Source organism: Alexandromys fortis, unplaced genomic scaffold (genome assembly GCF_014885135.2).
Source record: "Alexandromys fortis isolate MF-2015 unplaced genomic scaffold, M_Fortis_MF-2015_v1.1 scaffold_443, whole genome shotgun sequence".
Classification (NCBI taxonomy): Eukaryota; Metazoa; Chordata; class Mammalia; order Rodentia; family Cricetidae; genus Alexandromys; species Alexandromys fortis.
Window position 1 is genome coordinate 139,126 of NW_026068311.1, and position 27,257 is coordinate 166,382.

The window sequence follows — 27,257 nt, forward strand, 5'->3', positions numbered from 1 at the left end:
CCAACATTGGTAAACGTGACGGAAGGTAAGAAAAGAGATTGTTGATTTGAGTGTACTCCAGTACCCAGTACAGTACAGCGTGAGTTCATTTTGTAACTAACGTTCTTTCAGCAGTGGGGAGAAGAGGAACCATGAAGCTTTCATCCTGAGACAGCTGCGGTAGTGACTGAAGATAGGCCTTTGATAGCTTGTATCAGTTTCATCCGCCGCAGAGTGTATTAGGAAGTTTGTGTCTTTCCTGAATGAATTTTTCTGGTGTAGAAAGGCAGAAACTCTCTCACTCGTGTCCCATAGGACCAGATCTTATCAGGCAGGACGCTCCAGTCCACAGCAGGGTATTGTCTGCCTAGGAAAGAATGGACTGTTCCATGAATCTATCACCACGCCATTAAGCAGTCAACGCTTCTTTCTTTCTTTTCCTTCTATTGTTTTGTTATACCGTTTTTCTTTCTTGATTTTTTTTCCTTACAATAGATACACAGGTACACAGTGTCATCATCAAGAGTGCTGTAACCTATACTTTATAGGTTCACCTAACTTGCAAGTAGCATCCCAGCCAAATGATTAACATCGTTCCAGTAGGTCCTGCCATCTGGAATGCTCCCAGCTAAAGATAAAGACATGGGCAAAGGATGCTGTAACTATTGAGTGGCGACTTCAAGAGGGTGGAGTGTTTCTGTTCTGAAGACAAAGCCACGGAGCTGTCTTTCAGTGGCTGAGCCAGGTGCTAGAGGAAAATATATAAACCTAAGGCATCCATCCCCAGTGCTCCTGAGGTGAAGCACAGAGCTGTGAATCTCTGAGTAGCAGAAGAAAGTACAAGGTGAGAGCCAGGGTCCACTCTAGAGGAAGGAACTTCTTATTCCTTTGAGAAACTCCAAGTGCCGGCGATTACCAAGAGCCAACTCAATTCCACTTTCCCTTACCCCGGAACTTTTGAAAGCACCCTGCCTTCTGTGGGCCTCTTAGAGCATGAGGTGGCTTTGTGTGTCCCTCCACAGGCTGTGGGATCTCTCGCTGGTGCTTTTGAAGTCACCGATACCCAAATATTCCTAGCGCATATCTAACATCATCCTTTTTTTGAAGTAAGGCCTTTCTGACTTCTGCCTCTTATGCCTTAAACTTTCTAAAACACCAAGTCTGTGGAAACGGCCCTCTAGCCTGCCGGTTTCCAGGTTGAGGGATATGCTGAGCTGTTTCTGCAGGCTTCCAGAAGCCAGGCCTCCTGTGTTTACTCACTACTTGCAGACCTAACTAGGGCAGGATGACCAGACACAGACTGTATTTGAGGAGAAAGTGCAGTTCACTAAACACTTATAAAAAATACCCAACACATATGTGATTGTTTATTTTTTTGAGGAAAGGGAAGAGATTCTCTATGTACTTTTGGATAACAAAAATTTCATCGGTAGTTATGCTAATAACTAGCAGAACGAAACAGAAGCTGCATTTGCGGAATTTGGTCACAAATTTGAGGCAACTGTAGGCTGTATAGCAAGCTCCAAATTTGCCCAGCGTACACAGTAAGAGACTGTCTAACAGAAGGAGGAGAAACAGAATTTTTATTGCTCTATGCCAGTTTATGTATTGAAATACCAAGCACTGTTCTTTCATAATTAAATGTATCCAAATATCGGACTGGGAGATGGTTTGGTGTGTAATATACTTGCTATACAGTCATGAGGATCTGAGTTTGGATCTCTATAATCCACGTAAAGCCAGATGTAATAGCACATACCTGTAATATAAGTGCTCCTTTGGCAGAATGGGAGGTTGAGACAGGAGAATCCTCAGAAACTTGTGGGCCAGCTAGCATAATGTATAGAGAAGCAAACAAGAGACCCTTTCTCAAATGATATAGAAGGCAAGCTCTGATAACCAAAGATTGTTTATGAACTGTACATAACCTGTAGTGTGTGCACCTGCATGGAAATGCAAGCTTGTATGTGCATGCACACACGATTGCACACGCACGTGCGTGCATACACAAAGACTAAAGACCATTTCCTAGTTGAACTATGACATTTTTTTAAAATGAAGTACACCCAATTTGTTGTACATTTGTGGCAGATAATTTCAAGAAAAGTTACTAGAGCATCACAGTGAAATAAATCTCTCTTCCTGTTTGCCAGTCTGACTGTGTGTCCCACATTGGAGGAATCAGGAGAGCCTCATTTATAAGTGAATTTCTTTTTTTGTTAATTTATTTTTAATTTCATTTAACATTCCATTCACAGTTTACCCCCACCACTGCCTCCCCCACATTCCTCCCAGCCTAAACCCCATCCATTCCTCCCAACAGGTAAGGGCTTCCATGGGAAGTCAACAAACTCTGGCCAAAGCCCAAGTGCATCCCCCCTGCATTAAGGCCAAGTGTGGCATCCCACCATAGGGAATGGGCTCCAATAAACTAGCTCACGTACCAGGAAGACAGATCCTGGTCCTGGTCCTACTGACAGGTGCTTCACAGATAGTCCAAGCTTCACCACTGTCTCCCACATGCAGAGGGCCTAGTTCAGTCTCACGGAGGCTCCGCAGCTGTCGGTCTAGAGTTTGTGAGTTCCCACAAGCTTGCTTCAGCTGTCTCTGTAGATTTCTCCATCATGATCTTGACCTCCCTTGCTCATATATCCCCTCCTCCCTATCCTTGATTGGATTCCCAGAACTCAGCCCGGTGCTTGATTGTGGATCTCTGCATCTGCTTCCATCAGTTACTGGATGAAGGTTCTATGGTGACAATTAAGGTAGTCATCAATCTGATTACAGGGGAAGGCCAGCTCAGGCACCCTCTACACTATTGCTTGGAGTCTTAGCTGGGATCATCTTTGTGGATTCTTGGGAATTTCCCTAACACCAGGTTTCTCCCTAACCCCATAGTGGCTTCCTTTACCAAGATCTCTCTCCATTGCTCTCTCACTTCATCCATCTCCCCCTCGACCATCTCATTCCCTCAAGTTCTCATTTTCCATCACTTTCCCTTCACTGCCCCCCCCCAAGTTTACTCAGGAGATCTCATCTAATTCCCCATCCCTGGGTGATCCATGTGTTCTTCTTAGGGTCCTTCTTGTTACCTAGCTTCTTTGGAGCTGTGGATTATGGCCTGGTTATCCTTTGCTTTACATCTAATATATACTTATGAGTGAATATGTACTGTGTTTGTCTTTCTAAGTCTGTGTTACTTCACTCGTCAGTGGATTTCAAATCTGTTCTGGCCACCTAAGAATGGGTACAACTAGTCAAAGAAATGCTGGGTGTGACTGGGCCAGTAGGTGGCATCAGATAACACAAAATCTCCTCAGCGTTTTGAATGGCTGGCCAGCTAGGCAGTAGATGTATCTATTTCTTATTAACACAACCTCAGCTGCATCCAGCATCTGAAATGGTAATTAGCCTGGTGCCGTTGATACCCAGATTTGTTGAGGGTCTACCAGGAAATTCAGAGGGTGTGAAAACGATCATGTGCGTTTTAGGAGAATTTCACTGTCCCTGGTAGGTATTGGAACCTTCAGCGATTGCATATAGGAATAGAACTCTTTTGTTCTCAGTTTTGTATGGCAAGTGCATTTTTTCCAGTTGAGCCATTTTGCTAGCCCCATGTATTTCTCCTTTTAAGGATCTTCTGTATTTTTTCTTTAATTTCTTCATGGCTTCACAGAGCATAGTCCATTATTCATGCATAGTTCTCAAAGATGTGAGCTGAGAGATGCATTTTGTCCTACTTTTCTTCATTGCTTACCTCTAGCCTTGAAGAACTTCTAGCTCCTTGCACATAAATATAATCCTAGGTGCTGTGGAGAACGCTCTTCCATAGCATCTTGATGTGTTAACTAGTGACTCTTCCATGGCTTTCCTCAGAGAAAACATTCTGAGACAACCAAGAAGGCACCGTCTTCCTACAACCATGCTCAGATTCCCTAGAGTATTATTTCTTCCCATTTATTAAGAGGAAGGGAGGGTGGAAAGAAAGGGAAAAGGGGAAGGAAAAGCAAAGCAAAGCAGCTTCATTCTGTTACTGGAACTTCTCACCTTGAGCTCACACTGAAGGGGAAGGGTCGCACAAAACCAGCTAATGGAAGGGTAGCAAAGATGCCATAGACATTTTAAATCTCTTACAACAAATTTATTGCTACTATTTTAGAATTTTACTAAGAGCAGTTTTTTTTTCCTGGACATTGCTCTCCATGACATGGACTAGTATTTCAGGGCTTTTTAGTGAGGAGGTAGAAATAGTATCATCATGGATGAGGCGTCTCCCTCCCTCCCTCCCTCCCTCTCGCCCTCCCTCCCTCCCTCCCTTTTCTGAGACAGGGTTTCTCTGTAGCTTTGGAGCCTGTCCTGGAACTAACTATGTAGATCAGCCTGGCCTCTAACTCACAAGAGATCCACCTGCCTCTACCTCCTGAGTGCTGGGATTAAAGGCGTGTGCCACCACTGCCCGACTGACATTTTCTTTACTTAGCCATATTTTTCCTCCCCTCTGCCCTCATATTCAGCCGGTCTAGTTTATTTATCTCACCAGTTAACCAAAAAAATGAAAATAATGTAACATGAAAAACCAGCAGACAACAAAGAGCATGTGGTTAGAGCCTTCCTTATGAAGATTTTGAGGAATTCTATGAGGTACATTTCTGCTTTTATAATTTCTTAGTTCTGAAGTATAATGAATTTGTCTGTTTTATTCCTTTTCTAGTTCCTGGAAAATCATTACAAAGTCAACATATTTTTTTTACACCTTGCATACTTATTGTTATAGATTTGTGTTATAACGTTTTTTTTTTTTGGTTTTATCTTGGTAAATAATTTCTCTTTCCACTTTCTATTCATTCTCTATGGATTTTCTGTCGTGTGCCCCGGTTCCATTCATCTCCCTGTTCCTCCATATCCACCATCTGACCTTGCAACCTCCCCATAAAACAAAACAAACAGATTAACGGACAAACAAAAATAAATCTCACTGTGGACGCTGAGGGTGTCACACTGTACATTTTTGTCCAAACAGCTTTACTTGCAAGTGTTCATTGCAATGAGTCATTGAAGTAGTTCAAGGCTTCTACAGGACTAGCCCCTACACAGGTTCTAGCAGGTCTTGGTTGGAGCAGCTGTTGGGGGATTGGGCCAACTCAACGACCTGGATCTGAGTCTAGGTGGTAGCTGAACCAGGGCCAGCTCTCCTGCTTTGCCCAAAGGAGGGGCGGGGCCAGCTCTCCTATTTGTGGCAGCTGGCAAGGGGTGGACCTGTGGCAGCTGGCAAGGGGTGGGACCGCTCTCCTGTGCTCACCCATGGTGGCAATGGTCATGGACACTGGGCACGTAGTTGGGTGTTATTTTCCAGGCTGCCCCAGCCCACGGGGGCGGGCCAGGCTGAAAATATTCTTTATTGTATAGCACTCTTTAATATTTTGGCCTGTAGGAGAAAATATGTAATCTCTTATTTACCTAAAGGTGTTCAGTGTTTTTTTCCCCATTGTTTACTGGCTGAAAAATTGTCTACTGTGAGTTCATTTCTTTCTTAAATTGGAGAAGTAAAGATACCCTCATGTAGTGACTTTGAAGTCAAAAGGACCTTCTGTGGGTCTTCATGTGTGTGGCATTTCCCTGAAGGTATTTTGTTGTTGTTGTTGTTTCAGGGGTACTGGAAATCAATCCCAAGGCCTCATGCATACTCCATCTTTTAAAAGTGCACAAAGCAACAACAACAAAACAAAATAAGAGCTAGAAATGTACAAAACTCTGGGTTCCATCCCCATCAGTACATAAAACTGTGCATGGGGGTCCACTTGAAGACTCAGGAGATGGAGGCAGGCAGATCAGATATTCAAGGCTAACCTGGGGTACAGGAGACATCTCAAAAGCTTAGAGAATTTCTAACGGGCAAACAATAATCATACCCATTTATGGAAGAGTAAATTAAAAAGACTTAGGGCTGCTTTAGAGCCTGTGATTTCCACTCTACAACATGGCAGCTTGGTCATTAACAAACATCAGAAATAACGTGCATGACCATATCTAAGAGGAAGCAGTTGTAAGACATGCTGTGTATCGGGTGCCAGCAGACGCCACTAGTTTCCTCTGTTGGATTCCTACTGAGGTGCCAGCCAGGAAAGTGTCCAGGATGCAAAGTCCCTCAGCGTCTGCATTTTTTTTCCAGGAAGAGCGATCCGAGTTGGAGGCCTCACTCCTGGCATGCCACCAAGGTCTCTGATACCTACCCAGAGCCAGCAGCCTCACTGTTTCTGAGCACCAGTGGGTCCCCTTCCTGGAAGAGCCAGCACCAGGCTAGGTGAGTATTCTTTCCCTGAGACCAGGCACCATGTGTGATCTGTATAACTGTCACGTTCTGTGAATACTCAGACATTCCCACGAGTGTCTTGACTTCTGAGTAGTCAAGACCACCTCTGCTCAGTTAAGATTAGAACTGAATATTTCACAGCAGGAAAACAAAATGAAATGGCTAGACAAAGGATGAACAAGCTTGTTTTCTCTTGTGGTATTTCTTGTAGCACCCTGCATCTTTGTGATGAAGGCAGCTTGGTAATGGTGGATAACCTTTTGGATGTGTTTTTTTTGTAATTGGATTCAGAGGTATTTTATCGAGAACTTTTGTATCCATGTTCTTTCAGAAGTAATTCTCTTTTTTGGTTGTGTCTGTCCAGTTTTAGTATCAGGGGGTTGTTAGCTTCATAAAAAGAATTTGGAAATGTCCTTGCTTTAATATTTTATGGACCATTTGAGAAATATTGATGTTATTTCTTGGATGGTTTGATAGAATTTTACACTGAATCCATCTGGCCCTGGGTTTTTGTAAGTTGGAAGATTTGGAAGGGCTTCAAGACATGGTCTCACTATGTAGTCTTGGCTCTCCTGGAACTAGCTCTGGAACCAGGCTGGCTTTGGAACTCACCGAGATCTTCCTGCCTCTGCTTCCCGAATACTGGGATTAAAGGTGTGCGCCAGCACACCCATCTGAACCAGAAGATTTTTAATTGTTGTTTCAATCCCATTGGATGTTACGAGTCTGTTTAAGTTATTTTGTGAGAGGGCTTAGTGAGATAAGATGACTTGAGCTCTATCCCTGGAAACACAGAGAGACAGAAGGAAAGAACCAATTCCACAAAAACCGTTCTCTGATCTCTACACATATGGCATGATCTACACACAATAATAAAAAATAAATTAAAAAAATTAAAAAACTAGGAACGATTCTTAGTTCATGAAGTGCCATTTCGCAGTCCCTAACCATTGAAGGACCACAGAAATATTAATTCCGGCACTGCCTGCATCAGAGTCTTTATTGGGTTGAGAAAATGTAGTAGCATTGAAAAGAATATTAAAAAGGTATCCAGAAGGTTAACAGTCAGTGTGCCCTCAGAAATGCCTTTCCTCCCCAGTTCTCAATTCAGCTACTGTTGAGCATCCTCATCCTTCTTAGCGTATGTTCACAGTGCTGTTTTCCTGACATCTTGCTGTTTGCAAACCTTTTTTTGTGTGTGCTTTTCCTTTGTAGTTCTTCCTCCCACGATTTGTCCAGCTCATGGGAGCACACAGGCCTACAGTGCACTGCTGAGCACTTCAGCTCTGTGGGCAGCTTAGACAGCCTGGACCGCAGCTCCCAGCTCTCCCCATCTGGACACTTGGGTGGCCACGGCAAGCGAGATTCTGCTTACGGTTCCTTTTCTACCTGTCCCGGCACCCCTGACCACACCTTGCCCAGGGCTGATGCCTCTTCCACTGAGAACATTCTCTACAAAGTTGGCCTCTGGGAGGCCTCCAGGCCAGGCAGCAGCCGACAGAGCCAGCCTGCAAGTGATCCTCAGGGATTACAGGACAGGCCTCCATGTTCCACACTCAGGGTTTTTAGTAACAGCAGGAAAAGCCCAAGGCCAGAGGATAATGTTGAGCCGAAAACAACCACTTCTGGAAGATCAAATTTTGGGCCTGTTTGGTATGTTCCTGACAAGAAAAAAGCCCCTTCTCCTCCCCCATTTGCAGCTCCTTTGCTCAGTGATGGCTTTGCTGTGGCAGCTGGAGGCCGTGAAAAGACACGGGACCCTCCATTTTCAGACTTTGCCACCCAACCCCGAGGGGCCCATAGACTGGAAATGACTGATGGACAGTGTCGGCTGGCACACCCAAGCAGTGGCAAAGAAACAGGAAGCTTGGGTTACCAGCAAGAAGGCCACCTGGATTACCATTGGTTATCCTCAGATGATAGAGTGGGTGGATCCTCAGGGGTCCCGGGCAGGCACCACTTGTCCTTGTCCAACACAGATGTCCACTTCCTGACGTCTTACCGTGGGAGCCAGCAGAGACGGCAGTGCACCGATGAGAGCCCAAGGGTCCCCTCATCAATGGGGGAGCCGCCTCAGAGGACTCCTGGTGGGGGTTTGCAGGAGCCTCCTGAACCCTCCCGGAATGATGCGCAGGTGAGATGGTCTGGTTCTGCCAACCAGAAGCTGGATGATAGAGGGCGTGGCCATTATTTCTGTGCACCCCCCAGGCAGCCTGTGCAGGTGTGTGCCCAGGTTGTGACACCCCGAGGTGACTTTGGGCATTCAGACACACGTTCTGTGGACCTTGACAATCCTCTCTTGCCCTCGATGGGCCAGAGGTGCTATCTACAAGAGCCTGAGGAGATACTGGCCTCTCACGAAAGAGAGGGATATCATCCACGGGATGCAGGGATTGAAGGTTCCTGCTCAGGGGTCCAAGAGCCTCTTCAAGCCAGCCACACTGTGAAAGCCAGGTCGCAGTGTCCTGATGGTGACCTCAAGTCGGTGGATGGAGAACGTGGGAGGATTTCTCGTGAAAGGACACCCATGCTGCACTCTCTGACCCAAGGTGGGGCATGGAGACCCGAGAAGCCACCGCCGCTTGACGCCCAGGTGGGTAGACCCATGCGAAGGAGTGACCGTTTTGCCACGACACTGAGGAATGAGATCCAGATGCGCAGAGCGAAGCTACAGAACAGCAAAAGCACTGTGACACTTGCTGATGACTGGAGAGCTGATACGGGGGCTGTCCCGGAAGGTTCCTTCCCCAGCACCTATAAAGAGCACCTGAAAGAGGCCCAGACACGTGTCCTGAGGGCCACCTCCTTCCACCGCCGAGATTTAGGCCCCACCCCAGCAGATCAGTATCTGGGACAAGCAGAACACAGGACTTGTGACCGTACTGCCTCATCTTCTTTATCTTCCCCTGGGGAGCCAGACTCTGTCCCCAGCCTCTGGGAAGCAGGTCTGGCCAAGCCACCATCTTCTGGTGGTGGTGTGCCCCATCTTCTTCGAATCGGAGGCCGGAAACGGTTCACAGCGGAGCAGAAGCTGAAGTCCTATTCTGAGCCAGAGAAAATGAACGAGGTGGGTCTGTCAGGGGACCACAGTCCGCATCCTAACGTCAGGACACCTGAGGATACTGTGGGGACATTTGCTGACAGGTGGAAGTTTTTTGAGGAAACAAGCAAATCTCTTCTCCAGAGGCCAAGCCACAGGCAAGCTCTCTGTGGGCTTTCAAGAGGCAAGGCTGAGAGGCCACAGACAGGGGGCCGTGAATGTGAGGGTACAGAGTCCTGGTTCCAGAAGAGGTCACGGGCCACCTCCTGTGGAGAGATCCTCAGTGATGATGGACAAGGAGAAAAAGCTTCTGAGACATTGAACCCACCCAGAAGGCTTGGAACCTTTGCAGAATATCAGGCGTCTTGGAAGGAAGCCAGGGGTTCCGGGAGGTGTCATTCAGCAGATGACATTCTGGATGCCGGTCTAGACCAGCAGCAGAGGGCACAGTACATCCATGAACGGTCCCGGTCGTCACCGCCCACTGATCGCTACTCACAGGTAAGCAGTGTACTGTGTGCCATGGCCTCGCTTGTACCACCTGAAGACACTTAGGGCGTACCCAGCATGTATGAGGGCTCAGTGAGGTGCGAGAGTGTCATTTGTAGTTTAAAGATAAGGGAATGAGGGGCTGGAGAGATGGCTCAGTGGTTAAGAGCACTGGCTGCTCTTCCAGAGGACCTGGGTTCAATTCCCAGCTACCACATGGTGGCTCACAACCACCTGTAAAGAGATCTGGCGCCCTCCTCTGGCGTGTGGTATAAATGGAGGCAGAAAGTTGTATACATAATAAATAAATCTTTAAAAAAAAAAAGAAAGATAAGGGAATGAAATTGCTTCCTTTGTGCAAACACATCTCTTTCATCCCCAGCTCCCCGTCCTAAATTTCACTTCACTGTAATATTAATTTCACTGAAATGCTGTAATATTAACAGCCTCATTTTCTTGTTAAAAACAAACTACTAGTAATTTTCTTAGAAGATAACCTCCATGCTGTACACGGAAGGAGAGTTGCTTGCTTGCTTTTAGCATTTGGTACTGAAACTCCACGCAGACCCAGGGAGAGCTTGCTTCTGCCACTGCTACATTCTGACTTACCCACACACAGTTCAGTGTGATCTCTGAGAACTCCATGCCTTCTCTGTCAGGAGTCAGAATCCCAGCCCCCACAAGTCCTAGCGTGTGAGGTTTTGCAGTCATGACTTGTGGCCAGCTGTCTTTTATTGTGTTTCTTTTGGCCGATTGTGTCACATGGTAACAGCCCTCATGTAGGAGTCCTGTTTTCTGCTCAATACAGGAGTCCCAGGTCAGTGGTCTCAATTAAACGTCTTATGGAGTTGAACAGCCGTGTCCTGTGACCAGGTCTCAAGTCTGAGACAACAGGCCTTGCCAAGGGCGTTGTGGGACAGGCACACAAAGCAAACCCACAAATGAGGGGTTTCATAATAACAGTCGTCTCAGGCATGAAGGCAGCTTGATGAGTCTGTGTCTCATGGTGTCGCTCTTCACAGGAAGTGCCTGTTGAGCCAGACAGGCAGCCAGAGGACTCTGGCGGGCACAAAGGAGTACCACAATGTACACTGCAGGCTGACGAGGGACGTTCTGCTCCAAGGTGGGTGAATTGTGGTTGCTGAAAAGTTGTGTTGAGTGTGAACGTATTTATGGAAGGTGAATGGGATGTTAATAGGACAAGTCTTGGTTTTGCTAATCGAGTGTGATTTCCACCATCACTAAGATCTTAGAGTTTTTAAGCGAGAGATCCCATGGGTTCTGCAGCCCTGCCCAGAGAAGCAGGGCAGTAATAGCCTTTAGTGTTTCTTAAAGTAGCTGTTGTGTTTTTCTTAGAGTGAAATGCTTTTTTGGGTCAAAATAAATGTCCAGTTTAGCCTCCTTAAACAAAGTCTTTAACTGAAGAGATGCTTTTACTATCTGGCACACAGCTGTGTTTGTAGGCCACAGTCTCAGAATTGTCAGAAAGGATTTTGGTAAAGCTTTCTAAATTGGGCTTGTTTAATGAGTTAACTTGAAGCTTTAAAATAGAAGTCATCTGACTTCCCAGAGAAGGGAGGAGGGCGGGCAAGATCTGTGCTCTTACACTGTTGCCTGCAACAATTCCAGATTGTTGGGGGAGCATATAATAAGCTGTTCAGAGGATAGATTCGATTAGATGTGTATATAATAACCCTGGTGGAAAGATGAAAATCAGCACACACCAGACTTTGTTGAGGGAAGATTTTCCTAATGTTTTATACATCCTATATGGCCTAGCCTACGAGGCAAATTAAACACTGACTTCAAAAGGTCAAGATTCCGCTGTAGAAATAACCAACTTAGATATATGCTTTCAAGAACTTTATGTAACGGTGTCTTATTTCACACGTTTTTACACTAACTGTTGTTATCCGTATTCAAAACTATCCCACGTTTATTTGGTTGCGAAGGGACCAGATTGATACTCTGTGTGCCTGCCTCAGAAATCCCTGCAATTACTTAACAGTCTGCATAGCTAAACTGATGGAAGCCTGCGGAATAATCTGCCTACGGAATTTAACAGTGTCTGAAGAGGACAATTAGAGCTTTATTCCTGGACTCTGAGTCAGTCACGTGCTGAGCAGCAGCTGTGCAGGGTAGGGGGCAGAGAATGTCACCATGGACAGCTATAATGTGCATGAGCTGTGTGTGCACACGTGATTATTTGTGTCCACGGCTCTGTCAGCGCTCACAGGAATAGGAGGAAGGGAAGAGGGGCCTTCTGCCTTATTTATCATGGCTGTGTCTCTCAGCTGGCTGCTTAGTGACTTGAAGAGATTAGTTCCAGAAGCAGCCTGCTTTTGAGTTTCAAAACTAGCAGTTTTTCAGGATTGCATTGTGTGTGTGTGTGTGTGTGTGTGTGTGTGTGTGTGTGTGTTGAAGAGAGGCAAGGATATTGAAATTTTGGAATAGGAATGTTAAAAAGTCATTTTCAGCTTTTCCTAGAGTATATGTTTCTAGAGGATCAACAAGAAATAATATGCTAGAGAAATAAAAGGATCATAAAAATAATAGGCAGTCTAAAATGCAGAAGTATGAAAATACCTAGTGACCTTGCATAGGTTTAAAGTAACATAAACATGTCTCTATGGGAAATTAATTATTGATCTGGTATTTGATACTTGAAATAAAATTTTGTTGCATTCTGTTGAGATCATACAAAATGTTGACATAGGAGTTATTTTTATTTGCTGATTATTAACCAAAGTCCAAACAGAAATAACTTTTTAATATAATTTTAATTTTTTCCTATTTTTTGAGATATAATGTCACTTCCCACTCAGAAATTCCCTGTCTAACACAGGTTGGCATCAGACTTGTGCTGATCCTCCTACTTCAACACTTTCTGGGATGACAGGGATGAGATATCACATCCCACTAATAGCATCTTTTTTGTGCATGTGTGAAGGATAAGCTCCTGCAAGACCATTACCATGTAGTGGGGAAAGAATTACAAGTATCTGTAGCTGAAAGGAAAGTACTTCATTCTTTTTTTTTAACTGTAAGAGCAACATGTGACATATGTCTGTAATCCCAGCACTCAGGAGGCTAAGACGGGAGCTTGTACATTCAAGATGAGCTTTAGACTATAGAACAAAACCGTGTCTCAGAATTAAGAAACAAACATAAAAAGGTACATGGCACATGAGAAATCATTAAAGTCTGTTGGATTAAGGGGAAAACACGTTGTAGCTGGGTAGCCTGACCACAAGGTAGCGGATACAGTGGCATTTTCTCCCTTCCTCCATCACATCTGGTCCCGAGCGGCCCATCTCACATGTTCTGAAGACATTTTTCTTAGAGGTTCCAACCGTCCTCAGAGATTTCATGCTGAATCCTCAAGTTTATTACAGCCAGCTGGGTCTGTTTCTTGCAAATGCATTCAATCACTGATTTGGGAGTCCCTTAAAGACTCGTGTCTGATTTCTCAATGACTGTCATTAAAAAGTGATCTCACAGGGACTGGTGAGATTTTTCAACTAGTAAAGGCCCATGCCACCAAGTCTGCAGACGTAAGTTCCATCCTTGGAATACATAAAGTGAAAGGGGAGAAACAACTCTTGTAAGTTGTCCTCTGATTGTGTGTGTGTATGTGTATAAACAGAAATGCAGTAGAGACATTTTTAATGTCCTATAGCCTGGATAGCTTAAATAGTAAGCACTGATTTCTTCCCAGCCCTGGAGGCTGAAAGATCAAAGGGAGGGTGGTTCCTCCCAATGCTTCTCTAACTTATGTGTAGACTCTAGCTTTACTGTGCCCTCATTTGCTTGCATTGTGTATCTCTGTTTCCTAATCTCCAGTTCTTACAAGGACACCAGCCAGATTCGTTTTTAGTAATCCTACTGACTTCCTTTCTCCTTAATCACCACTCTAAATGTCTTGTTTGCCTACATAGCCATATTCTGTTAGGGATAAAAGATAGAGGTCATCTAGACCATGTGTGCTGCTACTTACTGGCTTGATCCCAGGGCATGATGTGCCCTTTTTTTGTGGAAAGAAATTGTCATGCTAAGTTACTTTCACTTTGTTAGTATGTTCCTTTTTGTGACACCAAATTAATCTTTCCTAATATCTTCAAAGTCGATGTCCATCATACTTTGAACAGAGTTATCCTCTGCAGGCTGGGATACTGGGAGCAGGATTCAATATCATGGATATATTTCTACACCATTGTCCTATTATCTGGACTCCTCCTCCTCGTTCCTGGTGAGCAGTTTGGAAGAATAGGATTTTAATTTTTCTTTGCTGTTTATCACACATGGTTCTTACACAGATTAGGTGCCGAATAAGTGGTTGGTATATGAGTGCATTGGTGAATGGATAGATAGGTGATAAGTGTAGAGATGGGTATTTGAATGGATGAAGGATGGGCACTTGGATGAATAAGCAGAGGGATAGAAGGAGGAATGAGTTAATAAGGATGGGTATTGCATTACGATATATATGTGTGTGTGTGTGTGTGTGTGTGTGTGTGTTTGTGGCTTTTTAATCAGGTTCATTGGGCATGACAGGTAGCAACAGAGAAATCTTAACCTCCACAAACAGGCACAGGCAGAATCAGCAGTTGAAATGCATTTATTGCGGGTGAGGAAACATATATATGAAGCAGACACATAGAGAAAGTAACCCTCTCTGAAGCCTACTGGGGATTCATGAAACAAAAAAAATCCAGACTGTTCTTAACAAGAGAAAAAGCCCACAAGGCTTTGTTTTGAGCTATCAGACTTTTGTCTCAGGTCAGGAGGGTGAGGAAGAAGCAAGCCATCTTGGAAGCTCACTATCTTCAGTACCTAGCTATGGCCTTTCTCCCTACATGATGGCCTGCCAGTGAGTCTTTCTAACTCCCAGGCTCTCAGTTAGATAAGTGGTTGTTTGGATGGATGAAAGAGTAGATAGATGATGGAGGAAGGTCATTGGTTAATTAAATAAAGAAACTGCCTTGGCCCTGATAGGTTAAAACATAGGTGGGAGGAGTAAACAGATCAGAATGCTGGGAGGAAGAGGAAGTGAGGTAAGACTCCTCAGACAGACTCCATAGCTCCTCTCAGAGACACACGCGATGAAGCTCTGACCCAGGATGGACGTAGGCTAGAATCTTCCTGGTAAGCGCACCTTGGGGTGCTTACACACATTATTAGAAATGGGCTAAATTAATATGTGAGAATTAGCCTAGAAGAGGCTAGATAGAAATGGGCCAAGCAGTGTTTAAATGAATACAGTTTGTGTGTTGTTATTTCGGGGCATAAGCTAGCCAGGTGGCCGGGGTGCTGGGGACGCAGCCCCGCCGCTCCTATTACAACAGATAGATGGTTGGAAAATTGAATGGATAGACAGATGGATGGATAGATGGATAGATGGGTGGGTGGTGGATAGATGGATGGATAGACAGATGGATGGATAGATGGGTAGGTGGATGGATGGGTGGGTGGGTGGATAGATGGATAGATAGATGGATGGATGGGTGGATAGATGGATGGATGGATAGACGGATGGATGGATAGGTGGGTGGGTGGATGGATGGATGGATGGGTGGGTGGGTGGATAGATGGATAGATAGATGGATGGATGGGTGGATAGATGGATGGATGGATAGACGGATGGATGGATAGGTGGATGGGTGGATGGATGGATGAGGGGTTTATAAAAGGATAGATAGATCGATGGATATTGGGTGCATAGATGAATGAATGAATAGACAGACGGAAGGATAGATGGATGGACGGAGATCGGTTAATGGTTGGGTGCATGGATGATGGATGAATGAATAGACAGAGAGATGGAAGGATGGATGAGTAGGTGGATGCTTGGGTTGGTAGATGAGTGGTTTCCTATCTTACCTTCCTTGAGTTCTAGATCAGCATTCCATGGTAGTACATGTTCTGGGTTAAAATTTTGCTAAAGATTTTAGTTAGATGCTAGTAAGTGAAATGGGCCATACCATCTGCACTTGATCTAGAGTTAAGTTGTCCAGAAATAAGAAGATCTAAGTGTTTCAGAAGAAATCATGAAACTGACTTGCTTTCCACATTCCTACTTAAACCCCTTAAGAAAATTAATGTAACTAGTTTTGATTGTTGCTCCTCACATTTGGGCTTCTTCTGTAAAGAAATTATGTCCCAGGACATTCTAGGAATTGGGGCTAACATGACCTATGGGGTTGACCCCCCACAGCTGTGCTACCACTGACCTCAAGGCTGTATTTTATTGGGGTGAGTAAAAGAAAATAACAAGAATATGTTCTTACTCCCAGTAGAGCTACAAAACTGAATGCATGGAGAATTTTTTTCAGAGATATTTTGCTCTAATATAAAATACATGAACCAGAAAAGCAAACCCAATGGACGCCACTTGGGTGTTTTCCCTGAGAGCAAACTTGGCGTGTAGAAATTATTGTGAAGACCAATTTCCTCTTTAGAAAACCAGTTTCTGCCAAGTGGATTTCAGAAGGAACAAAGATTGATTACTGGGGAGCTCTACCCTATGTTCACGGCTTTAGGGCAGATGTTTATTGTCCCTGGCCTTCAATTAGCTGTCCAGCAATTGCAGCCTGCCTTCCTAAAGGACTGTGCTAGATAATTATGTATCCAGCGCTGAGTGGGTCATGCTAAGAAGGTGAAACTCGAGCTTGGAAGTAGAGGGATTGGGAGTGGGCAGGGATGGATGATGTGGGCAGAGCTTTCTGTTTTGCAAGGCCAGGCAGAGACCTGAACTGAAGCATTCTTTCTATATGTGTAAAGACAAGACCATCATCCCAGAAAAGAAAAACAGCAACTGCCAGAAAAATACAGAGGCACAAGACTAATTTGGTTTTGGGTTTTTTGTTTGTTTTGGTTTTTCTTTTCTTTATTTTTTTAATTTTTTTTTTATTTTTATTTTTTGGCAGGGTCTGTTCATATAGCCCTGGCTGTTCAGGGACTCACTATGTGTAGACCAGACTAGACTGAACCTCACTGAAATCTGTCTGCCTCTGCTGTCTGAGTGCTGGGATTAATGGTGTGTACCAATCACACTGGGCCAGAATTTGTTTTTAATGTCTGTTATTAGTTTGTTTCTCTTCTCATTGCTGTGACAAAGTACTTGAAAAGGCAACTAAAAGAAGGGTGGATTTTGGCTTGTAGTTGGAGGATACTATCCTCCATAGTGGTGAAGTCAGTCAGGAGAAAGAAATGCTGGTGCTTAGCTCACTTCCTCCTTTTATTCAGCCCAGGGATGGTGCTGCCCATACATACATAGGGTGGTTCTTTTCACCTCAGTTAACCTAGTTTAGAAATAGCCTTATAGTCATGCCCACATAATTGTTCCCTAGATCCCGTCAAGTTGACAGTCACCAATAACTATCACAATGTCTTCATTTGCAATACGGATCAGACTGATTTTGAATTTGAGGCAGCCATCCTGCCCCAGTCCTCCGGGTACCAACTGGGTTTGCACCACCACATGGCTGCCTTCTGATTTCTCCCCAGTTTGAACTACTTCAATGTTGTGTTCTGATCCAGGACACAGATGGGGCAAAAGTATGGGGGGGGGGGCGCTTGAGTATCAGCCTCAGTACCCCCTCAGGGCTCAGAATTGCATATCTGTGGCAGTCAAGGAACTGGAGGTAAAAAGATGAACTCAAGGACATTACCTCTGCATCTTCTTTATTTTTGGGGTGAAGGGAAAAAGGAGAAGGGGAAGAAGAAGAAAGGAAAGTAAGGGGTGAGCTCCAGTGGTGAAGTCCCAAGAGCTGGTGCGGGTGTTGGCATTGTCTCCAGAACGCTTTGTACAGCAGGCGTGGCCTGTACAATATGTTTGAAACTGGGTGAGTTTAACGTATCAGAACTTTCCCCTAGAATCTGTAAGAGAACAGGAACAGATTTACATCTTGACGTTATAACAGATAGGAGAAAGAGGAAGAGGGAGAATATATGGAGTTTTGGCACAGGAGGTTTGAGTCGGTGATGAAACTTTTGTTTTTCTGGAACTAGAGAAAAAGTGACTGATCTTGATGTCCTCTGGAACTTAAGGGGACAGGGCTCTGTTTGGGTTACAAGAATTAATTTAAAAAGGGGCCCTGCCATTTATGGGAAAGGCATGAGGGGCATTGGTCTGGGGGAGAATAGTAATTGGCATTGGGCATATATTGGCACACCGTTGAGGTAGTCTGGTGTAAGGTGAATGGAAGGAACAAATGAAATGGATGCTCCTACTAGAAGAGCTTTACTAAAAAATCTCTTCCCATAAGAGGTACCAGGCAGGTTGGCATGACTAAAAATGAATCAGTGAGATAAATATCCCTAAAAACACAGTTAAGTAGTGGGATCTACTGAGGTAGATAAGGCTGTCCCCCTACCCTGACAATAGGGAAACTAGAAGGAGATGTAGGCCCCCAGAATTCCCTCAGTACTGAGTATGTGGCTCTGGTATCCAAGAGAAAGGAGATGGGCCATCCTGATACCATGATGCTTACCCGTGGTTCCCTGTTACAGATGATAGTTGTGGTCGGGTCAAAGGAGTCCGGGCACCCTCACTCGTCCATGGCCAGATCTCGAATGTCAACTTGGGAATTTTCTGGGTTTGATGTTTCCATGTATTAAGTGCATGAGGACAATCAATTGCCCAGTGTCCTTCCCTATGGCATCTCAACCAAGGTCTTGTGGGACCAAGATGAGTAGGGCATACTCAGGCCCAGTGACCAGTTCTACCTCATTTGAAACATGGGTCTGCTGGTTCTCAAGCCCCAGGGATCAAGGGAGCAGCACGGACAGCACAAATTGGGCGGTCTGTTGCCTTGGCCGGTGAGAAGACTGTGGCTAGCATGTGACAATGATGACTGTGGGCTTTGTCATTCCTTACACGGTACACATTAAAAGCCAACTCTAAGACTTCCGCCTACGGGGTCAAGGGACCTTTCTCCAAACGTCTAAGTTTAGCCTTAATGTCAGGATAGTACTGAGGAAAAAAAAATGAGTCATGAGTAGCTGTCTGCCTTTCGTGGTTTCTGGATCTAAGTTAGTATATTGTAACAGGGCTTTAGTGAGGCGTTCCAAAAATGCAGAAGGATTTTCCTTCATATCTTGAATGACCTCTGAGAGTTTATTATATTTTACTGACTTGAGGACAACCTTATGGAGACCTGCCAGAAGGCAAGTCAAAAACCAGTCCCTAGCTAAAATTCGACCTGGGGTGTTATAATCCCAGTGTGGTTCCTGCTTGGGGACCGCCTCTGTCCCTGGAGGGTGTGTTGCATATGTTTGGTGAATCTCATCTGCATGTAGTCTAGCCTGCTCCCAAATTCGCCTGTGATCTTCAGGAAGTGGGTTATTAGAAAGGATCATATAGATATCATGAAAGGTGAGATTTTAAGAATGGGTAATATATTGGAATTGTTTTATGAAAGTGGTAGAATTAGACATACAGGATCCCAGTTTTTGTTTTCTCTGAGAGTGAGAAAGGAACATGTGCCCTAATCAATCCATCTATGCCGGCCACATCTCTCAACAGGAGAACTGCAGCTGGCTTGGCTTGGTCAGGGTTGAGTTCCATAGCACCATGTGAGCGTGTGAGGGGAGGGGGAGGGGTAAAGGTGGGTGCCAGAGTGGGCAGCTGCTGTGGCCAGGCACTGGAGAGGAAGAATGGTCCAGCGGGGCTGATGGACTAGTTAGTAGGGGAAGAGAAAGAGCTGAAGAGTGAGTGGAGCCTGTTGGCACTGGTGTGAGCAGTCTCTCACAGCAGGGACCATTGATGAGTAGTCCAAAAGAAAAGAAAAAGAAAGAAAAATCTGAGGGATCCTGGGCCCCCAGTTGCGGGAGGACTGACACCAGGGTCATACAAACACAATTTCAGCTAAGGGAAGCAATTCAGGGATGAATGTCAGCGAAGGGTTCAACCGTAGCTATGAAGGCCATGGTTGGAGGGCTATCTCCCCATTTTTAGGAATACCAGAAGATTTCCAGGAGCTCACTATGTACAGATAGTGCCAAAGTCCAGCTTGGTAAACCAGTGAGTTTTACTGAGGTTCCTTACAGGAACATGGGTGAGTTTTACTTCCTGTTTTAATGAGCTTCCCTACAGGATAGAATATTTCACATCCCCTTAGAACACCCTGTTGTTTCCCCTCCCTTTTTCCATCCTATGTCTTAAAGAGTTTCCCTCCAAGATGAAAGGTTTTTACCTAGTCAACTGTTACACAACACCTGCATCCCAAATTCTGAGATGATAAGAACAAATCTCCATGTGCTTTTAGCATATACATATGAGGGGAGGGACAAACTTTTAGATTTGTAGCAGTCCCAATAAAAGAAGCTTAAGAAAATGTAACCACTAAATACAATGTGGTACTTGGCTGGAATCCTAGGCCAGGAAAGGAACAATAAATAGTATATAGTAATTAGTAAAGTATAAAATAACTTATAAAAGTATAAAAATCAAAAATACAAAAATATAATATTAGTTCATTTTAGTGTACAAATGTTGAAGTGCCTTATTAGTGCAGTAGATAGCATATCAGTCTCAAATGTACCACTATTGCATCATTATCTGGGGTAAATTATATTAGACTGTTTTCCATCACTTCAACAAAATGTCTGAGATGACCAACTTATAAAGAAAAAAGGTGGTTTTGGCTTGTGGTTTTAGTCTGCAGTTGGTGACATTGCTTCTAGTCCTGTTGATGAAGCAGGACATCATGAAAGGAACACAGGGTAGAAGAAACCATTTATCTCATGGTAGGAGGCTTAATGATAGAAGAAACTGGGTATATTGTATGGAAACTCCTTTCTTTTATTTCAGTATATATTCTTAGGGGCCTAACTTTCTCCTTCTTGGCACTATCACCTAAAGGTTCTTTGATTTCACAATAGTGGCCTTCAGGGGTTCAAGCCTTTAAAACACAGGACTATGAGAGATACTTTAAGATCCAACTGATCGTACACTATACATACAAATCTCAGGCTTAATGATAGAAGAAACTGGGTGTATATTATGGAAACTCCTTTCTTTTATTTAAATTTTCTATAATTAATTTCTAAATGAAGTATTTGTAGTTAGGGATATACTCAGTTGGTATAATATGTGCTTAGCATGTACAAGCCCCTTGGAGAAGAAAGTAGAGATGGGGGTGGCAGGGAAGGGGCACTGTTGTTTATTTATAAAATACTATATGGATGTGAAAAAACACTGGAAAGAGTATGGGCTTTACAATAAGAAATACATGTTCACTTCCTCACTGTGTTTATATCACCCTCCCCCCCTGACTCTCCTAACCCTTTCTCTCAGATTTAGTGGAATCCAAGTTAGTATACCCCAAAGACACCTACATATCAGTATTCACTGAAGCACTGTTCACAATAGCCAAGTTATTAAATTGGCCTGGGTGTTCCATCAACAGAATCGTAAGGAAAACCGTAGGGCGGGGTGTGGGTGTATCAAAGAAAAATGAAATCATGTCATTTGTAGGAAAGTCAGTGAAACCAGAGGCCACTGTGTTATGGTACCATAAGGTAAATCAGAAAAAAAAAAAACCCAAATGTTTTCTTTCATGTAGAATCTAGATTAAACATGCATGAACTTGTGTATGCATATAACATGAAAGTAGTGGAAAAGTTAGTATTTGAGAAGAGGAAGGATGTAAAAGGGCAAAGGAAGGTAACAGTGTGAGGATGGACAAACTATGTGACTTACATGTGTGAAAATGTAAGAATGGAACCCATAATGCTGTAAAAGCGAATATATACTAATAAAAAAGTCAATGCTTCATGGCTATAATGATAACACATTAGCAATGTACTGCATTGGAGGTTGGATAATAACGTGATTTGGTGAAATGAGCAGGAGTTTGAAATAATTCCTGTGCAGTGAGAAGAGCTTTATGGAAGGAAGCTGTAAAGAGAAAGCCCTGGTGGCTAATCCCTGGACTCAGAGGAAGGAGCTGTGAGGAAAAGCTGTAAGGGAAGCAATTTCAGTTCAGGACCGTGGCACTGAGGTTGGGGGCTGGGCTCAGAGTGGACATGGAGCACAGGGTCTTTAAATGCAAGTCATTGGGATGCAAGGAATTGGGTGAGTTGGGGTCAGCCTGGAGGCTTTTGTATTCTCGCCCCAGTGCCCTTGCATACAGGAAAGGTTCTGAAACACTTGGTTTGTTAGCTGATGGATTACATTCCTAATGAATGTGTAATCAGCCTAAGAATGTCCACAGACATAAAATAGGCTGTTGAATGTCATCTTTAACTCCATTGTAGCATTAGACCATGCGATAGCACGGCTAAGAGTTCTTAAGTAGAATTTATGAATGATCTTCTTGCAGTAGCTTCTTTTATATTTTCCATTTAAAAAAAAAAAATAGGAAAAGAAGCACCACCACTCCCCCGCTCTGTGCCTGATAGGGATTTTCAAAGGAGAAACCTCTTATAGCTTAATCATGGTATGTGTTAGGAAAGTTCCCTGAGGTCACATATATCGAGTTCTGGAGTTAACAGATCCTGCATAAACTTGTCCATTATAAAGCAGAAGGCTCTGATCTTCCAGCTGTTGCCAGCTGCCTTCGTGACTCCTCAGTGCCTTAGGCAGCAGGATTCTGCGGTGGCAGAGGCGGGCTGTGGGTCCCTGAAGCACTTAGCTGCCTTTGCAGACAGAGTGAGCCACAGCCTACAGCAGCGAGCAGGGATGCAGGTAAGAGACTCTAGGGCTCCTTTTCAGGGCATCTTATCCCCGAAGGGAACTGTTTTAAAAATCACTTGTGCTATTTGTGAGGGGGAGTGTAGTACCCAATGCTTCTTTTGTTCTGCCGTCTTAAAGGGCACATTGTTTGTCAGCTCACAATGGCGTGGGTCCGATCTGGCAAGATGTGCTAACATTCTCATTGTTTATTGTTCTGTCAAAGACAAAAAATCATGCAAATCAGGGTACAGATTCTGGCCGGAGCCCTGCAAGAGTGCACACGTGTGCAAGGGGACACGTTGGTCCATACTGCATGTATGTCTAAGGATGCATGCAGTTTTTGCAGCCTTGTTTTTTGACAGCTGGCTGAAAGCACATTGGAACTGAAAGCTGCCGTCCCTACCAGTGGGACTGGTAGCCCTGGCTGTGTAGAAAAATTGCTCTGTGTGACTTCTGGCAGTAGGATGCTGGGATTTGTGAAGACCTGTCTGCATTGCCGTTTCTTTCTCAGTAGCTATAAGATGCAGGCACGCTCACTCGCAAGACACTGAGTGTGGACCCTGAAAGAAAATGGTGAGTTAGACACATCCAGACAGAGGTGGGTGGCTAAAACCAGGTGTGCATGCTTGGTCATGCAAACGGTTCATGGGTCTATTCACACAGCTTCCTAACTGCAGTGAGAAAAAAAAAAAACCTACAAGGAGAAAATGGAATCTCTGTGGCTTTGAAAAATCTTTAGTTCTTGTAATTTGTTATTTATTTGGATCATGATAGTGTTTTTTCTTTAAAGGTGCTTGTGTTTTCTGTTCTGCCTCTTACATTGTGATTAAAAATGCAGGTTATTGTTTTTGGCCATGTTGCTAAATGATGGATCGCCTTTGCTACAGGCAAGGAACCATTCACATGTGTGGAAGGAATGCCATTTTCACCGAGAAATTGCTGCATAGCTATCTGTGCACACATACGCACGGTATCTGAGTCTGTATCCACTGACTCATGGGACTAGGTATCATCTTGAATCACATATTTAGGCATTGATTGTGCCAGTGCCGAGGCAAAAGGAAAAAAAAAAGACAACAGCAAATTAAAGAAAGGTTTACTGAATCTGGTAGCATTATAGCTAAGCAGCTTGCTGCATTCCAACTGCATTTATAAAATGAGTGGGAAATAATTTTAAGCATAAAAATACTGGCACAAATTTGATGAATGGTTAAGATGTTTTCTAGGCAAAGTATATGTGTGTGTATGTATATATGTATGTATTTTTGATAATGCAGTAAGGAAATATTGCATTTGTAGTTGAAAAGAGGACATGTCTCTATACTTTATTATATGTAGTAGGAAAAGCCATTCATGTGCATACGATTTGCACACACACACACACCTACCTCTGTCTTCAGCGAAACTTTATAGGGGCATTTTCATTTATTCAAGCATGTACAAAGGCAGTTTTTCAAAGTTCTGGAAATAATCACAAGTTTGTGTTAACCAAATGGGTTTTAGAAGGCTTCCGCTACCCAGCTGCAGTGATAAATGATTTAGTAAATGTGTATTAACTGCTGCATGCTTTGCATGGACTGGCTACTCCCCCAAAGTCTGACTTTGGATGCTGAAGGTTAGGGAAGGTAATAATTTATGTTGCCTTTTAGAATACTTGTGTGTGGCTATTTACTACTTTGGAGTGTGTGTGTGTGTGTGTGTGTGTGTGTGTGTGTGTGTGTGTTTATGTATGTGATGATCATGTTTGCAGAACCATGGGAAGAAGCTGACATATCCACTTTGTGCTACCCATCTTTCCCTTTTTTGAACACTAGAGGTTTTAGCTGGCTTCTGCAAGAGCAACTTAGCTGACCGATCATTGGTAGATATCTGTGGATGTCCAAAGGGATTCAGAATCTATTTAATTATTAACACACACACACCTTTAAAAATAAAGTCTTAGATGGGGTGAGGAGATAGCTTAAATTATTTTTTTTAAATTTAAAATTATCCTTAATTCCCTTACCCAGTGATTCCACTATAGAACATGGAGATGTGTTTGCTTTGCAGTCTTGTTTCAATGCAAATATATATTTTACATATACAGTTGTTCTCTACATAGTGTATGTAAATTGACTTTAAAAACAGAAAAATCTTTTATATGTACTCTACCTAGTGTTCTAAAATGTGAGAAATCTGTCTTATACTGTAGATATTTAAAGCTGTTTCTAGTCATTCACAATTGCAAATAATACTTTAATTAATAAGCATATTTTGCTAAGAGCTAAAATGTAAGAGCCATATATTTCCATATGGGTTATCTTAAAACATGGTAGATATGTATTTGGGAGTTTCTCACCTTTTGGACTTATACAGTGTATTCTTGTTATTTATGGTTTATTCACCAGCAGCCTAGGAAGTCCTGTTCCTCTTACAACTTTGCCAGTATTAAAGATTAACTTTACAATTCTGTGGTTTAAGGAACAATCACTTTTAACATGTATTTTCGGGGACTGGGGAGAGGGAATCTTTTTTGTATATTTATTGGTATTATTTTTCTTTTGTTCATTACTGTTTACATTCCTATTCAAAGTGGGCCATTCTTAATCATTGCCATTTAGGATATAATACATTCATGCAGTATAGTGTGTATTTTTCAAACATCTATTATTGGTTAGGTTTAGATTATTTCTGTAACACATAAATTGAATTCTCTTCTTGTGGCCCACACTCTGAATCTGTATCTTGGTGGTCACCAGCTTCTAGCAACTATGTGTTGTTGCTGTTAACTTGTAACTTATATGACATTTTATACAACCATCCATAGTTCTGTTGATTCTTAAATAGTCTACAATGCTTTGCAAGGAAGACAAAGTGACTAAGGATTAAAATAGACCAGAGTTTTCAGCCTGATGTGTTATATTGTATTGTAGGAGGAAATCCTATATTAGAAAAGGTTGATGGCTGCTGACCTTTTGTAGGAGATTGGAATGCTCGTGTATTAGAGGAGGGTGCCATGTCCCGTGCAGTCTAAATACTCTTAGTCTACAAAGTGTTTGGCAAAAGAAATGACTGTGCTATGGACTCTAAAAATGTTTATGATGCCAGGATTTGTTCTTACTAAAGTAAGAGGACAGTGAGTTCAAAGCCAGAGTGAGCTACATATTGAGATGCTATGTCAAAGAAAGAAACAAAAATTGGAAGAGTGGTACAGGGATTCAGCTTGTTCTGATGGTTGGCATCTTCACTCATCACCTTCATGGTTGACACTAAATAACCCTGATCTGTTTCTTTCATATCATTTCCCTATATACCACAAATAAGCAAAACAGACTTTGTGTCTTAGTTATGGTTTCTACCACTGTGAAGAGACACCATGACCACTGCAAATCTTATAAAGAAAACATTCAATTAGGTTTGCTTATGGTTTCAGAGGTTCAATCTATTATGACAGAGGGGCATGGCAGCGTGCAGGCAGACGTGGTGCTGGAGAAGGAACTGAGAGTCCTCCATCTCGATTGGCAAGCAACAGGAAGTAAACTGACTAGGTGTAGCTTGAGCATAGCAGACCTCAAAGCCCCACCCCCACAGTGACACACTTCCTCCAACAAGGCTACAACTAATTCAACAAGGTCATACCTCCTAATAATGCTTCTCTGTATGAGCTCATGATAGCCAATTACATTCAAACTTCCACACCCTGACTCCAGGGATGTTCCTGATTCTTTGATATTAAATTAAGATAAACAGGTACATTACGTATAGGATGAAGTCACTAGATATATTCTCCTTTTTGACACAAATGGTAGGTCTCCAACTGGTCTTGCTACCTGTGACTACACTTCTATTAGTAAATATCTCAACGATTTACATTCAGTACAGTCTTGGATTTATCTGTCTCTTTTCTTTAGAAATTATGATTATTTTATTTTATGTATATGAATGTTTTGCCTGCATGTGTGTATATGTGCACCATGTATATTTCTGTTGGATCCTTGGAACTGTTTAATGGATGTTTCTTAACCACCATGTGGGGGCTGGGAATCGAATCTAGAACTTCTACAAGAGCAGAAAGTGCTCTTAACCACTGAGCCATCTTTCCAGCCCCTGCCTGTCTCTCTTCCATAGGTCTTCCAGTGTCTTGGGGAAAGTTTTCATACAGTAGGACCAAATTTTCCTAGACTAGTATATTACGATAAAACTTTGTGTATAAACCATGCATCACACCAGTGATTTAATAACCATACTTTTTCTTAATGAAAAAGACATGACAAACTAAGGATTAAAACGTCTAGTTTGCTAATCCCTGTTCTGCATAGCAAGGCATATACTAGAATTTTAAAATCACAAGTGACTTGGCTTGGTGTTAACCAGGCTTTTAGTTCAGCTCCTTGAGAGACTAAGGCAGGAAAATGCAAGTTCAAGTCCAGGTTGGGCAACTGATGTGAAAGTAAAATGCAGATTGGAATTATAGCTCAGTGGTGGAGTGATCGTCTCATAGCCTGCGGCCCTAGATACTTGCAGTTCCCAGTATTGCCAAAGGGGAAATAAAGCAACAACAAAGTGTGTATAATTGTTCCTTTTATAAACACTGTGAAGGATATAAGGAGACTATTAGGCTAGTGATATACCCCAATTAGGGAAGCACTTGCCTGGCATCCAGGAGCCCTGTGTTCAATCCCCAGTAGTGCAGAAACTGGACATCCTGGTGCATACCTTAATTTTGGAAAGTAGAAGGTGGAAACAGGAGAATCAGAAGTTTATGGTTACCTTTTGCTATA

General features: G+C 43.2%; 1 protein-coding gene across 3 annotated transcripts in view; it reads left to right on the forward strand.

The window, feature by feature from the left end:
• Shroom2 (shroom family member 2) overlaps positions 1–27,257 on the forward strand; it is a 115,010-nt gene that overhangs the window by 61,216 nt on the left and 26,537 nt on the right. The window contains exons 3-5 of one of the 3 annotated variants that reach the window (XM_050132674.1): positions 6,149–6,280; positions 7,505–9,830; positions 10,841–10,941. In XM_050132674.1, coding sequence (XP_049988631.1) covers positions 6,149–6,280; positions 7,505–9,830; positions 10,841–10,941 — 2,559 coding nt within the window. Of the gene's footprint in view, positions 1–6,148; positions 6,281–7,504; positions 9,831–10,840; positions 10,942–22,798; positions 23,071–27,257 lie in introns of those variants that run through there. The other 2 variants (XM_050132675.1, XM_050132676.1) reach the window with 2 other exon arrangements.